General features: G+C 50.4%; 1 protein-coding gene across 1 annotated transcript in view; it reads right to left on the reverse strand.

Annotated features, from left to right (window-relative positions):
* LOC126417164 (nuclear receptor subfamily 2 group E member 1-like) overlaps window positions 1–16,352 on the reverse strand; it is a 212,903-nt gene that overhangs the window by 52,020 nt on the left and 144,531 nt on the right. The window contains exons 7-8 of the mRNA XM_050085062.1: window positions 13,537–13,551; window positions 12,522–12,662 (exon numbers count right to left, since the gene is read on the reverse strand). Coding sequence (XP_049941019.1) covers window positions 12,522–12,662; window positions 13,537–13,551 — 156 coding nt within the window. The remainder of the gene's footprint in view (window positions 1–12,521; window positions 12,663–13,536; window positions 13,552–16,352) is intronic.

Consider the following 16,352-nt stretch of genomic DNA (forward strand, 5'->3'; position numbering starts at 1 on the left):
GGAAGAGATTCACAGTGAGGGAGGAGGAGGAGATTGACAGTGAGAGAGGAGGAGGAGATTGACAGTGAGAGAGGAGGAGGAGATTGACAGTGAGAGAGGAGGAGGAGATTGACAGTGAGAGAGGAGGAGGAGATTGACAGTGAGAGAGGAGGAGGAAATTGACAGTGAGAGAGGAGGAGGAGATTGACAGTGAGAGAGGAGGAGGTGATTGTCAGTGAGAGAGGAGGAAGAGATTGACAGTGAGAGAGGAGGAGGAGATTGACAGTGAGAGAGGAGGAAGAGATTCACAGTGAGAGAGGAGGAGGAGATTGACAGTGAGAGAGGAGGAGGAGATTGACAGTGAGAGAGGAGGAGGAGATTGACAGTGAGAGAGGAGGAGGAGATTGACAGTGAGAGAGGTGGAGGAGATTGACAGTGAGAGAGGAGGAGGAAATTGACAGTGAGAGAGGAGGAGGAGATTGACAGTGAGAGAGGAGGAGGAGATTGACAGTGAGAGAGGAGGAGGAGATTGACAGTGAGAGAGGAGGAGGAGATTGACAGTGAGAGAGGAGGAGGAAATTGACAGTGAGAGAGGAGGAGGAGATTGACAGTGAGAGAGGAGGAGGAGATTGACAGTGAGAGAGGAGGAGGAGATTGACAGTGAGAGAGGAGGAGGAGATTGACAGTGAGAGAGGAGGAGGAAATTGACAGTGAGAGAGGAGGAGGAGATTGACAGTGAGAGAGGAGGAGGTGATTGTCAGTGAGAGAGGAGGAAGAGATTGACAGTGAGAGAGGAGGAGAAGATTGACAGTGAGAGAGGAGGAAGAGATTCACAGTGAGAGAGGAGGAGGAGATTGACAGTGAGAGAGGAGGAGGAGATTGACAGTGAGAGAGGAGGAGGAGATTGACAGTGAGAGAGGAGGAGGAGATTGACAGTGAGAGAGGAGGAGGAGATTGACAGTGAGAGAGGAGGAGGAAATTGACAGTGAGAGAGGAGGAGGAGATTGACAGTGAGAGAGGAGGAGGTGATTGTCAGTGAGAGAGGAGGAAGAGATTGACAGTGAGAGAGGAGGAGGAGATTGACAGTGAGAGAGGAGGAAGAGATTCACAGTGAGAGAGGAGGAGGAGATTGACAGTGAGAGAGGAGGAGGAGATTGCCGGTGAGAGAGGAGGAAGAGATTCACAGTGAGAGAGGAGGAGGAGATTGACAGTGAGAGAGGAGGAGGAGATTGACAGTGAGAGAGGAGGAGGAGATTGACAGTGAGAGAGGAGGAGGAGATTGACAGTGAGAGAGGAGGAGGAAATTGACAGTGAGAGAGGAGGAGGAGATTGACAGTGAGAGAGGAGGAGGAGATTGACAGTGAGAGAGGAGGAGGAGATTGACAGTGAGAGAGGAGGAGGAGATTGACAGTGAGAGAGGAGGAGGAGATTGACAGTGAGAGAGGAGGAGGAAATTGACAGTGAGAGAGGAGGAGGAGATTGACAGTGAGAGAGGAGGAGGTGATTGTCAGTGAGAGAGGAGGAAGAGATTCACAGTGAGAGAGGAGGAGGAGATTGACAGTGAGAGAGGAGGAAGAGATTCACAGTGAGAGAGGAGGAGGAGATTGACAGTGAGAGAGGAGGAGGAGATTGACAGTGAGAGAGGAGGAGGAGATTGACAGTGAGAGAGGAGGAGGAGATTGACAGTGAGAGAGGAGGAGGAAATTGACAGTGAGAGAGGAGGAGGAGATTGACAGTGAGAGAGGAGGAGGTGATTGTCAGTGAGAGAGGAGGAAGAGATTGACAGTGAGAGAGGAGGAGGAGATTGACAGTGAGAGAGGAGGAAGAGATTCACAGTGAGAGAGGAGGAGGAGATTGACAGTGAGAGAGGAGGAGGAGATTGACAGTGAGAGAGGAGGAGGAGATTGACAGTGAGAGAGGAGGAGGAGATTGACAGTGAGAGAGTAGGAGGAAATTGACAGTGAGAGAGGAGGAGGAGATTGACAGTGAGAGAGGAGGAGGTGATTGTCAGTGAGAGAGGAGGAAGAGATTGACAGTGAGAGAGGAGGAGGAGATTGACAGTGAGAGAGGAGGAAGAGATTCACAGTGAGAGAGGAGGAGGAGATTGACAGTGAGAGAGGAGGAGGAGATTGACAGTGAGAGAGGAGGAGGAGATTGACAGTGAGAGAGGAGGAGGAGATTGACAGTGAGAGAGGAGGAGGAAATTGACAGTGAGAGAGGAGGAGGAGATTGACAGTGAGAGAGGAGGAGGAGATTGACAGTGGGAGAGGAGGAAGAGATTGACAGTGAGGGAGGAGGAGGAGATTGACAGTGAGAGAGGAGGAGGAGATTGACAGTGAGAGAGGAGGAGGAGATTGACAGTGAGAGAGGAGGAGGAGATTGACAGTGAGGGAGGAGGAGGAGATTGACAGTGAGAGAGGAGGAGGAGATTGACAGTGAGAGAGGAGGAGGAGATTGACAGTGAGAGAGGAGGAAGAGATTCACATTGAGAGAGGAGGAGGAGATTGACAGTGAGAGAGGAGGAGGAGATTGACAGTGAGAGAGGAGGAGGAGATTGACAGTGAGAGAGGAGGAGGAGATTGACAGTGAGAGAGGAGGAGGAGATTGACAGTGAGAGAGGAGGAGGAGATTGACAGTGAGAGAGGAGGAGGAGATTGACAGTGAGAGAGGAGGAGGAAATTGACAGTGAGAGAGGAGGAGGAGATTGACAGTGAGAGAGGAGGAGGTGATTGTCAGTGAGAGAGGAGGAAGAGATTGACAGTGAGAGAGGAGGAGGAGATTGACAGTGAGAGAGGAGGAGGAGATTGACAGTGAGAGAGGAGGAGGAGATTGCAGTGAGAGAGGAGGAGGAGATTGACAGTGAGAGAGGAGGAGGAGATTGACAGTGAGAGAGGAGGAGGAGATTGACAGTGAGAGAGGAGGAAGAGATTCACAGTGAGGGAGGAAGAGGAGATTGACAGTGAGAGAGGAGGAGGAGATTGACAGTGAGAGAGGAGGAGGAGATTGACAGTGAGAGAGGAGGAGGAGATTGACAGTGAGAGAGGAGGAGGAGATTGACAGTGAGAGGAGGTGATTGTCAGTGAGAGAGGAGGAAGAGATTGACAGTGAGAGAGGAGGAGGAGATTGACAGTGAGAGAGGAGGAAGAGATTCACAGTGAGAGAGGAGGAGGAGATTGACAGTGAGAGAGGAGGAGGAGATTGACAGTGAGAGAGGAGGAGGAGATTGACAGTGAGAGAGGAGGAGGAGATTGACAGTGAGAGAGGAGGAGGAGATTGACAGTGAGAGAGGAGGAGGAAATTGACAGTGAGAGAGGAGGAGGAGATTGACAGTGAGAGAGGAGGAGGTGATTGTCAGTGAGAGAGGAGGAAGAGATTGACAGTGAGAGAGGAGGAGGAGATTGACAGTGAGAGAGGAGGAAGAGATTCACAGTGAGAGAGGAGGAGGAGATTGACAGTGAGAGAGGAGGAGGAGATTGACAGTGAGAGAGGAGGAGGAGATTGACAGTGAGAGAGGAGGAGGAGATTGACAGTGAGAGAGGAGGAGGAAATTGACAGTGAGAGAGGAGGAGGAGATTGACAGTGAGAGAGGAGGAGGTGATTGTCAGTGAGAGAGGAGGAAGAGATTGACAGTGAGAGAGGAGGAGGAGATTGACAGTGAGAGAGGAGGAAGAGATTCACAGTGAGAGAGGAGGAGGAGATTGACAGTGAGAGAGGAGGAGGAGATTGACAGTGAGAGAGGAAGAAGAGATTCACAGTGAGAGAGGAGGAGGAGATTGACAGTGAGAGAGGAGGAAGAGATTCACACTGAGAGAGGAGGAGGAGATTGACAGTGAGAGAGGAGGAGGAGATTGACAGTGAGAGAGGAGGAGGAGATTGACAGTGAGAGAGGAGGAGGAAATTGACAGTGAGAGAGGAGGAGGAGATTGACAGTGAGAGAGGAGGAGGAGATTGACAGTGAGAGAGGAGGAGGAGATTGACAGTGAGAGAGGAGGAGGAAATTGACAGTGAGAGAGGAGGAAGAGATTCACAGTGAGGGAGGAGGAGGAGATTGACAGTGAGAGAGGAGGAGGAGATTGACAGTGAGAGAGGAGGAGGAGATTGACAGTGAGAGAGGAGGAGGAGATTGACAGTGAGAGAGGAGGAGGAGATTGACAGTGAGAGAGGAGGAGGAAATTGACAGTGAGAGAGGAGGAGGAGATTGACTGTGAGAGAGGAGGAGGTGATTGTCAGTGAGAGAGGAGGAAGAGATTGACAGTGAGAGAGGAGGAGGAGATTTACAGTGAGAGAGGAGGAAGAGATTCACAGTGAGAGAGGAGGAGGAGATTGACAGTGAGAGAGGAGGAGGAGATTGACAGTGAGAGAGGAGGAGGAGATTGACAGTGAGAGAGGAGGAGGAGATTGACAGTGAGAGAGGAGGAGGAGATTGACAGTGAGAGAGGAGGAGGAGATTGACAGTGAGAGAGGAGGAGGAAATTGACAGTGAGAGAGGAGGAGGAGATTGACAGTGAGAGAGGAGGAGGTGATTGTCAGTGAAAGAGGAGGAAGAGATTGACAGTGAGAGAGGAGGAGGAGATTGACAGTGAGAGAGGAGGAAGAGATTCACAGTGAGAGAGGAGGAGGAGATTGACAGTGAGAGAGGAGGAGGAGATTGACAGTGAGAGAGGAGGAAGAGATTCACAGTGAGAGAGGAGGAGGAGATTGACAGTGAGAGAGGAGGAGGAGATTGACAGTGAGAGAGGAGGAGGAGATTGACAGTGAGAGAGGAGGAGGAGATTGACAGTGAGAGAGGAGGAGGAAATTGACAGTGAGAGAGGAGGAGGAAATTGACAGTGAGAGAGGAGGAGGAGATTGACAGTGAGAGAGGAGGAGGTGATTGTCAGTGAGAGAGGAGGAAGAGATTGACAGTGAGAGAGGAGGAGGAGATTGACAGTGAGAGAGGAGGAAGAGATTCACAGTGAGAGAGGAGGAGGAGATTGACAGTGAGAGAGGAGGAGGAGATTGACAGTGAGAGAGGAGGAGGAGATTGACAGTGAGAGAGGAGGAGGAGATTGACAGTGAGAGAGGAGGAGGAGATTGACAGTGAGAGAGGAGGAGGAAATTGACAGTGAGAGAGGAGGAGGAGATTGACAGTGAGAGAGGAGGAGGTGATTGTCAGTGAGAGAGGAGGAAGAGATTGACAGTGAGAGAGGAGGAGGAGATTGACAGTGAGAGAGGAGGAGGTGATTGTCAGTGAGAGAGGAGGAAGAGATTGACAGTGAGAGAGGAGGAGGAGATTGACAGTGAGAGAGGAGGAGGAGATTAACAGTGAGAGAGGAGGAGGAGATTGCAGTGAGAGAGGAGGAGGAGATTGACAGTGAGAGAGGAGGAGGAGATTGACAGTGAGAGAGGAGGAGGAGATTGACAGTGAGAGAGGAGGAGGAGATTGACAGTGAGAGAGGAGGAGGAGATTGACAGTGAGAGAGGAGGAGGAGATTGACAGTGAGAGAGGAGGAGGAGATTGACAGTGAGAGAGGAGGAGGAGATTGACAGTGAGAGAGGAGGAGGAGATTGACAGTGAGAGAGGAGGAGGAGATTGACAGTGAGAGAGGAGGAGGAGATTGACAGTGAGAGAGGAGGAGGAGATTGACAGTGAGAGAGGAGGAAGAGATTCACAGTGAGAGAGGAGGAGGAGATTCACAGTGAGAGAGGAGGAGGAGATTGACAGTGAGAGAGGAGGAGGAGATTGACAGTGAGAGAGGAGGAAGAGATTCACAGTGAGGGAGGAGGAGGAGATTGACAGTGAGAGAGGAGGAGGAGATTGACAGTGAGAGAGTAGGAGGAGATTGACAGTGAGAGAGGAGGAGGATATTGACAGTGAGAGAGGAGGAAGAGATTCACAGTGAGGGAGGAGGAGGAGATTGACAGTGAGAGAGGAGGAGGAGATTGACAGTGAGAGAGGAGGAGGAGATTGACAGTGAGAGAGGAGGAGGAGATTGACAGTGAGAGAGGAGGAGGAGATTGACAGTGAGGGAGGAGGAGGAGATTGACAGTGAGAGAGGAGGAGGAGATTGACAGTGAGAGAGGAGGAGGAAATTGACAGTGAGAGAGGAGGAGGAGATTGACAGTGAGAGAGGAGGAGGTGATTGTCAGTGAGAGAGGAGGAAGAGATTGACAGTGAGAGAGGAGGAGGAGATTGACAGTGAGAGAGGAGGAGGAGATTAACAGTGAGAGAGGAGGAAGAGATTGACAGTGAGAGAGGAGGAAGAGATTGACACTGAGGGAGGAGGAGGAGATTGACAGTGAGAGAGGAGGAGGAGATTGACAGTGAGAGAGGAGGAGGAGATTGACAGTGAGAGAGGAGGAGGAGATTAACAGTGAGAGAGGAGGAGGAGATTGACAGTGAGAGAGGAGGAGGAGATTAACAGTGAGAGAGGAGGAGGAGATTGACAGTGAGAGAGGAGGAGGAGATTGACAGTGAGAGAGGAGGAGGAGATTGACAGTGAGAGAGGAGGAGGAGATTGACAGTGAGAGAGGAGGAGGAAATTGACAGTGAGAGAGGAGGAGGAGATTGACAGTGAGAGAGGAGGAGGTGATTGTCAGTGAGAGAGGAGGAAGAGATTGACAGTGAGAGAGGAGGAGGAGATTGACAGTGAGAGAGGAGGAGGAGATTAACAGTGAGAGAGGAGGAGGAGATTGACAGTGAGAGAGGAGGAAGAGATTGACACTGAGGGCGGAGGAGGAGATTGACAGTGAGAGAGGAGGAGGAGATTGACAGTGAGAGAGGAGGAGGAGATTGACAGTGAGAGAGGAGGAGGAGATTGACAGTGAGAGAGGAGGAGGAGATTGACAGTGAGAGAGGAGGAGGAGATTGACAGTGAGAGAGGAGGAGGAGATTGACAGTGAGAGAGGAGGAGGAAATTGACAGTGAGCGAGGAGGAGGAGATTGACAGTGAGAGAGGAGGAGGTGATTGTCAGTGAGAGAGGAGGAAGAGATTGACAGTGAGAGAGGAGGAGGAGATTGACAGTGAGAGAGGAGGAGGAGATTAACAGTGAGAGAGGAGGAGGAGATTGACAGTGAGAGAGGAGGAAGAGATTGACACTGAGGGAGGAGGAGGAGATTGACAGTGAGAGAGGAGGAGGAGATTGACAGTGAGAGAGGAGGAGGAGATTGACAGTGAGAGAGGAGGAGGAGATTAACAGTGAGAGAGGAGGAGGAGATTGACAGTGAGAGAGGAGGAGGAGATTGAGAGTGAGAGAGGAGGAGGAGATTGACAGTGAGAGAGGAGGAGGAGATTGACAGTGAGAGAGGAGGAAGAGATTGACAGTGGGGGAGGAGAAGGAGATTGACAGTGAGAGAGGAGGAGGAGATTGACATTGAGAGAGGAGGAGGAGATTGACATTGAGAGAGGAGGAGGTGATTGACAGTGAGAGAGGAGGAGGTGATTGACTGTGAGAGAGGAGGAGGAGATTGACAGTGAGAGAGGAGGAGGAGATTGACAGTGAGAGAGGAGGAGGAGATTGACAGTGAGAGAGGAGGAAGAGATTGACAGTGAGGGAGGAGGAGGAGATTGACGGTGAGAGAGGAGGAGGAGATTGACAGTGAGAGAGGAGGAGGAGATTGACAGTAAGAGAGGAGGAGGAGATTGACAGTGAGAGAGGAGGAGGAGATTGACAGTGAGAGAGGAGGAGGAGATTGACAGTGACAGAGGAGGAGGAGATTGACAGTGAGAGAGGAGGAGGAGATTGATAGTGAGAGAGGAGGAGGAGATTGACAGTGAGAGAGGAGGAGGAGATTGACAGTGAGAGAGGAGGAGGAGATTGACAGTGAGAGAGGAGGAGGAGATTGACAGTGAGAGAGGAGGAAGAGATTGACAGTGAGGGAGGAGGAGGAGATTGACAGTGAGAGAGGAGGAGGAGATTGACAGTGAGAGAGGAGGAGGAGATTGACAGTGAGAGAGGAGGAGGAAATTGACAGTGAGAGAGGAGGAGGAGATTGACAGTGAGAGAGGAGGAGGTGATTGTCAGTGAGAGAGGAGGAAGAGATTGACAGTGAGAGAGGAGGAGGAGATTGACAGTGAGAGAGGAGGAGGAGATTAACGGTGAGAGGGGAGGAGGAGATTGCAGTGAGAGAGGAGGAGGAGATTGACAGTGAGAGAGGAGGAGGAGATTGACAGTGAGGGAGGAGGAGGAGATTGACAGTGAGAGAGGAGGAGGAGATTGAGAGTGAGAGAGGAGGAGGAGATTGACAGTGAGAAGGGGGGAGATTGACAGTGAGAGAGGAGGAAGAGATTGACAGTGAGGGAGGAGGAGGAGATTGACAGTGAGAGAGGAGGAGGAGATTGACAGTGAGAGAGGAGGAGGAGAATGACAGTGAGAGAGGAGGAAGAGATTGACAGTGAGGGAGGAGGAGGAGATTGACAGTGAGAGAGGAGGAGGAGATTGACAGTGAGAGCGGAGGAGGAGATTGACAGTGAGAGAGGAGGAGGAGATTGACAGTGAGAGAGGAGGAGGAGATTGACTGTGAGAGAGGAGGAAGAGATTGACAGTGAGGGAGGAGGAGGAGATTGACAGTGAGTGAGGAGGAGGAGATTGACAGTGAGAGAGGAGGAGGAGATTGACAGTGAGAGAGGAGGAAGAGATTGACAGTGGGGGAGGAGAAGGAGATTGACAGTGAGAGAGGAGGAGGAGATTGACATTGAGAGAGGAGGAGGAGATTGACATTGAGAGAGGAGGAGGTGATTGACAGTGAGAGAGGAGGAGGTGATTGACTGTGAGAGAGGAGGAGGAGATTGACAGTGAGAGAGGAGGAGGAGATTGACAGTGAGAGAGGAGGAGGAGATTGACAGTGAGAGAGGAGGAAGAGATTGACAGTGAGGGAGGAGGAGGAGATTGACGGTGAGAGAGGAGGAGGAGATTGACAGTGAGAGAGGAGGAGGAGATTGACAGTAAGAGAGGAGGAGGAGATTGACAGTGAGAGAGGAGGAGGAGATTGACAGTGAGAGAGGAGGAGGAGATTGACAGTGACAGAGGAGGAGGAGATTGACAGTGAGAGAGGAGGAGGAGATTGATAGTGAGAGAGGAGGAGGAGATTGACAGTGAGAGAGGAGGAGGAGATTGACAGAGAGAGAGGAGGAGGAGATTGACAGTGAGAGAGGAGGAGATTGACAGTGAGAGAGGAGGAGATTGACAGTGAGAGAGGAGGAGGAGATTGACAGTGAGAGAGGAGGAGGAGATTGCAGTGAGAGAGGAGGAGGAGATTGACAGAGAGAGAGGAGGAGGAGATTGACAGTGAGAGAGGAGGAGGTGATTGACTGTGAGAGAGGAGGAGGAGATTGACAGTGAGAGAGGAGGAGGAGATTGACAGTGAGAGAGGAGGAGGAGATTGACAGTGAGAGAGGAGGAGGAGATTGACAGTGAGAGAGGAGGAGGAGATTGACAGTGAGAGAGGAGGAGGAGATTGACAGTGAGAGAGGAGGAGGAGATTGACAGTGAGAGAGGAGGAGGAGATTGACAGTGAGAGAGGAGGAGGAGATTGACAGTAAGAGAGGAGGAGGAGATTGACAGTGAGAGAGGAGGAGGTGATTGACAGTGAGGGAGGAGGAGGAGATTGACAGTGAGAGAGGAGGAGGAGATTGACAGTGAGACAGGAGGAGGAGATTGACAGTAAGAGAGGAGGAGGAGATTGACAGTGAGAGAGGAGGAGGAGATTGACAGTGAGAGAGGAGGAGGAGATTGACAGTGAGAGAGGAGGAGGAGATTGACAGTGAGAGAGGAGGAGGAGATTGACAGTGAGAGAGGAGGAGGAGTTTGACAGTGGGAGAGGAGGAGGAGATTGACAGTGAGAGAGGAGGAGGAGATTGACAGTGAGAGAGGAGGAGGAGATTGACAGTAAGAGAGGAGGAGGAGATTGACAGTGAGAGAGGAGGAGGAGATTGACAGTAAGAGAGGAGGAGGAGATTGACAGTAAGAGAGGAGGAGGAGATTGACAGTGAGAGAGGAGGAGGAGATTGACAGTGAGAGAGGAGGAGGAGATTGACAGTGAGAGAGGAGGAGGAGATTGACAGTGAGAGAGGAGGAGGAGATTGACAGTGAGAGAGGAGGAGGAGATTGACAGTGAGAGAGGAGGAGGAGATTGACAGTAAGAGAGGAGGAGGAGATTGACAGTGAGAGAGGAGGAGGAGATTGACAGTGAGAGAGGAGGAGGAGATTGACAGTAAGAGAGGAGGAGGAGATTGACAGTGAGAGAGGAGGAGGAGATTGACAGTGAGAGAGGAGGAGGAGATTGACAGTGAGAGAGGAGGAGGAGATTGACAGTGAGAGAGGAGGAGGAGATTGACAGTGAGAGAGGAGGAGGAGATTGACAGTGAGAGAGGAGGAGGAGATTGACAGTGAGAGAGGAGGAGGAGATTGACAGTAAGAGAGGAGGAGGAGATTGACAGTGAGAGAGGAGGAGGAGATTGACAGTGAGGGAGGAGGAGGAGATTGACAGTGAGAGAGGAGGAGGAGATTGACAGTGAGAGAGGAGGAGGAGATTGACAGTAAGAGAGGAGGAGGAGATTGACAGTGAGAGAGGAGGAGGAGATTGACAGTGAGAGAGGAGGAGGAGATTGACAGTGAGAGAGGAGGAGGAGATTGACAGTGAGAGAGGAGGAGGAGATTGACAGTAAGAGAGGAGGAGGAGATTGACAGTGAGAGAGGAGGAGGAGATTGACAGTGAGAGAGGAGGAGGAGATTGACAGTGAGAGAGGAGGAGGTGATTGACAGTGAGAGAGGAGGAGGAGATTGACAGTGAGAGAGGAGGAGGAGATTGACAGTGAGAGAGGAGGAGGAGATTGACAGTGAGAGAGGAGGAGGAGATTGACAGTGAGAGAGGAGGAAGAGATTGACACTGAGGGAGGAGGAGGAGATTGACAGTGAGAGAGGAGGAGGTGATTGATAGTGAGAGAGGAGGAGGAGATTGACAGTGAGAGAGGAGGAGGAGATTGACAGTGAGAGAGGAGGAGGAGATTGACAGTGAGAGAGGAGGAGGAGATTGACAGTGAGAGAGGAGGAGGAGATTGACAGTGAGAGAGGAGGAGGAGATTGACAGTGAGAGAGGAGGAGGTGATTGACTGTGAGAGAGGAGGAGGAGATTGACAGTGAGAGAGGAGGAGGAGATTGACAGTGAGAGAGGAGGAGGAGATTGACAGTGAGAGAGGAGGAGGAGATTGACAGTGAGAGAGGAGGAGGAGATTGACAGTGAGAGAGGAGGAGGAGATTGACAGTGAGAGAGGAGGAGGAGATTGACAGTGAGAGAGGAGGAGGAGATTGACAGTGAGAGAGGAGGAGGAGATTGACAGTGAGAGAGGAGGAGGAGATTGACAGTGAGAGAGGAGGAGGAGATTGACAGTGAGAGAGGAGGAGGAGATTGACAGTGAGAGAGGAGGAGGAGATTGACAGTGAGAGAGGAGGAGGTGATTGACAGTGAGAGAGGAGGAGGAGATTGACAGTGAGAGAGGAGGAGGTGATTGACAGTGAGAGAGGAGGAGGTGATTGACTGTGAGAGAGGAGGAGGAGATTGACAGTGAGAGAGGATGATGTGATGATGTTTGGTTTGTGGGGCGCACAGCTGCGCGGTTATCAACGCCCGTACAAAGTCCCAACCTTTGCTCAGTACAATTTCGCCACTTTAATGAGTGATGATGAAATGCATAGGACAACACAAACACCTAGACATCTCAAGGCAGGTGAAAATCCCTGACCCCAATGGGAATCAAACCTGGGACCTCGTGCTCAGGACACGAGAATGCGACCACGAGACCACGAGCTGCGGACTAGCGAAAGAGGAGGAGGAAGCGATGGACAGAGAGACGGGGTAGTAGGACAGGTAAAAGGGGGGGGGAGGAAACAGAGAAACAGAGGGGGGGGGGGAATGGAGATGGACTCAGGTGGAGTGAGAAGGAGATTGACAGAGAGAGGTGGTAAGGAGGAGGTGGGCTAAAAAAAGATTGAAATACATATATAGCCAGGAAACCTGGGAGGGAGGGAGGAGATATAATAATGGCGTGTGACGAGGCCCTCTGGGTCGGGTAAACCACTCGCCTGGTGCAAGTCGTTTGATTTGACGCCACTTCAGCGACTTGCGCGTCGATGGGGATGAAATGATGATGATTAGGACAACACAACACCCAGTCCATGAGCGGAGAAAATCGAACCTGGGCCCTTAGGTTTGACAGTCCGTCGCGCTGACCACTCAGTTACCGGGGGCGGACAGGGAGGAGATGGACAGTGGGGCAGAGAGAGGGGAGAGGAGCAGATTGACAGAGGTAGGGGCATGAGGAAATGGACAGAGTGAAGGACGAAGAACGTGGACAGAACGAAGAGGAAGGAGGAGATGGACTAATACAAGAAAGGAATAAATACATATCCGGGAAACGCTGAGTACTCAACTAGTAATTTTATAAACGTACCTATTTCAACCAGTTAGTCGAAGTTTATGAGGTCAAGCCAAGTGAGAAGTGACGGGACAAGAGTGCAGGGACCAAGATGGAGACCGGATGCTGGGTGCACGCGTGCCAACTGACCTGGCTTGAAGAGCACGAGCGCCTTGAGGCAGGCGTATTCGGTGTGGTCGACCCGCAGCTGCGCGCAGCGGGCGAGCGTCTCTCGCAGGCGGCACGCTTCTGCTTCCAACGACTGCCGCCGCGGCGCTGGCGACAGCGTCACTGCGGAAACACCGAGATCGTCAGCAGAGCTACAACTCCCGTCAACTCCGACTCAAAGACGTTGTCCTTGGCCGGTAGTTAGACCTGTTCTAAGGGTTTAACGCAAACTCAGACCCTATAGCGTACTGACTGTTGCTTCTTTCATTAACTGACACTCCAGCCTGTAAGTTGTCTACATAGATGGATCTAGAGCAGGGATGTATGAACTACGGCCCACAAAAAACCGCTCGTCGCCCACAGAGATCGAAATCTATTTATCATCCCATCCACAAAATGTTTCAATTACCTCTTCATTTATTTTCTGTTGATTGTTGGCAAAAAGTAACTTTTCGATATAATCTTGTTTAGCTAAGAACCCACAGTGAAATCAACAGAAATTATCAAGAATGCTTGCCAGCCAGCTCTCACTGTACAATTTATAAACAGTAGATAGCATGTCAGCATATATGGCTGAACCAATAACGTCTGACACTATGCTTCTACCATTATGCACAACATCTTTGACCGTTGTAGACAATGGACTAATAATTAAAAACCAAGTCACAAAAATAAATAATTAGGGAACACGTGGCAAGAAAGTGAGTTATTTCCATATTTCTGACTTTTCTGCGTCCTTCATTACATTGTTAAGGACAAAGTAACAACTGCTGCTCCTGGTACCTTTAGCTTTTCTGCAGTCAATCATATCGTTTTACAGTACTTCATCAATGTTTCTTTTCATTCTTTCTGTTTAGTAGAAGTTTTCGAAGTATGAGATGTTGAGCACACGTAGTGATAGTTCTCGTGTTTGTCCACTCGGAACTGCTTCAGTAAGGTGACGATAACGATTTTCTGCAAATCTTACAGTATGTCTCCTGTTTCATGGATTCTGCACACGAGATCAAATAACCTTCCATTTACTGCACTAGTTCTAGATTTTTAACAACTTTCATCGTGTCTCGCGAGATCTTGTTGATTTGGACGAACTCAATTCCTTCAGCTCTGTCAAAGACTGAGTTAATTTCTTCCACAGCAATGTCTTGCTCCTCTTCTCTCACGCTTTGGGACAGGTCTTCTCAATCAGGTACGTAGATTTTTGATGTAGACTAAATGTTCGTCTCACCTATCCTGAAGTCAGAAGACTGTCATCGAGCGTTATCCTCGTGATTCAGACAATTTTACACGCCCTTGATTTCGATACGCCGTAATTACCCCATTACCAACAAAGTACAAGCGGTAGCCATACAATTTAAATTATCATCTCGAAAAAATCATGCCGCGTTCATGAAATTTGGTGATGATTTAATCCTTCTCTATACAGGGAGTCCCGGATGGAACGGTCATTACTTGGAGATACGACAGAAACGATCATTTGAAGGAAAAATCTTCATATGGATAAATGCCCTATTCCGAATGGTTTCCTATGTAGATTACATTTAATGTACATTTACTACGTTTTCTACATTATTCAACACATTATAAGGTTCACACAGGTACAAAGGAACAACAGTTAGTAAACAATACAAAAGGCTTTTCACGAAGTATCAATTGAATTTTTAACGCATTCATGTCTAAGCATTATCGTAGAGCTGTTCACAATAAGTCTTCGAACACCCAATCTTTAGTGAGTTTGTGCGCTCATGGGAGGAGACGGTGTTGCATGTCTGAGGCCCTTTGCACGTTCCCTAATGAGGGCAGCAGTGTCCTTCATTCGACCAAGCAGTTCATCTCATGTCTTCACCTTTCGTCCGCGCATCTCAGACTTCATCCAACCCCATAAACAAAGATCTAATGGCGCAAGGTCAGACGATCTTGGTGGCCAATTAATTGTACTACGACGACCAATACAGCGATTGGGGTAACTGCGGTTGAGATGTTCACTCACATGTCTGGTAAAATGTGGAGGAGCTCCGTCATACTGGAGGTACACTGAAATCCTTGTGGCCAAAGAAATGTCCCCAGGGTGTTCAACAAACGATTTTTTTTAAAAAAATGGGTCTAATAGTGTATTTTAATACGACAGTATGCCATCCCAGGCAATTTATAACACTTAAAACACTTGATAATGGCACTTTGAAGCCGAAATCATGATTGTGTAAGTGTAAATGTACCACTGTAAATAAACAGTCTAATGGCGGTACTGACTTTAAAGAAATATACACTCCTGGAAATTGAAATAAGAACACCGTGAATTCATTGTCCCAGGAAGGGTAAACTTTATTGACACATTCCTGGGGTCAGATACATCACATGATCACACTGACAGAACCACAGGCACATAGACACAGGCAACAGAGCATGCACAATGTCGGCACTAGTACAGTGTATATCCACCTTTCGCAGCAACGCAGGCTGCTATTCTCCCATGGAGACGATCGTAGAGATGCTGGATGTAGTCCTGTGGAACGGCTTGTCATGCCATTTCCACCTGGCGCCTCAGTTGGACCAGCGTTCGTGCTGGACGTGCAGACCGCGTGAGACGACGCTTCATCCAGTCCCAAACATGCTCAATGGGGGACAGATCCGGAGATCTTGCTGGCCAGGGTAGTTGACTTACACCTTCTAGAGCACGTTGGGTGGCACGGGATACATGCGGACGTGCATTGTCCTGTTGGAACAGCAAGTTCCCTTGCCGGTCTAGGAATGGTAGAACGATGGGTTCGATGACGGTTTGGATGTACCGTGCACTATTCAGTGTCCCCTCGACGATCACCAGTGGTGTACGGCTCCCCACACCATGATGCCGGGTGTTGGCCCTGTGTGCCTCGGTCGTATGCAGTCCTGATTGTGGCGCTCACCTGCACGGCGCCAAACACGCATACGACCATCATTGGCACCAAGGCAGAAGCGACTCTCATTGCTGAAGACGACACGTCTCCATTCGTCCCTCCATTCACGCCTGTCGCGACACCACTGGAGGCGGGCTGCACGATGTTGGGGCGTGAGCGGAAGACGGCCTAACGGTGTGCAGGACCGTAGCCCAGCTTCATGGAGACGGTTGCGAATGGTCCTCGCCGATACCCCAGGAGCAACAGTGTCCCTAATTTGCTGGGAAGTGGCGGTGCGGTCCCCTACGGCACTGCGTAGGATCCTACGGTCTTGGCGTGCATCCGTGCGTCGCTGCGGTCCGGTTCCAGGTCGACGGGCACGTGCACCTTCCGCCGACCACTGGCGACAACATCGATGTACTGTGGAGACCTCACGCCCCACGTGTTGAGCAATTCGGCGGTACGTCCACCCGGCCTCCCGCATGCCCACTATACGCCCTCGCTCAAAGTCCGTCAACTGCACATACGGTTCACGTCCACGCTGTCGCGGCATGCTACCAGTGTTAAAGACTGCGATGGAGCTCCGTATGCCACGGCAAACTGGCTGACACTGACGGCGGCGGTGCACAAATGCTGCGCAGCTAGCGCCATTCGACGGCCAACACCGCGGTTCCTGGTGCGTCCGCTGTGCCGTGCGTGTGATCATTGCTTGTACAGCCCTCTCGCAGTGTCCGGAGCAAGTATGGTGGGTCTGACACACCGGTGTCAATGTGTTCTTTTTTCCATTTCCAGGAGTGTATTTTGACTGTGGCCCCGCATTATGAAAAAATTATCAAATTTTTAAAAAAGTGCAAGTATTTCTGTCCTGTCATTAGCTCTTCTGAAATGATTCGACCTATCGGCATGGTACTGGTCATGCCACACCAAACATTGATTGAAAAAC

This window comes from Schistocerca serialis, chromosome 8 (assembly GCF_023864345.2).
Source record: "Schistocerca serialis cubense isolate TAMUIC-IGC-003099 chromosome 8, iqSchSeri2.2, whole genome shotgun sequence".
NCBI lineage: Eukaryota > Metazoa > Arthropoda > Insecta > Orthoptera > Acrididae > Schistocerca > Schistocerca serialis.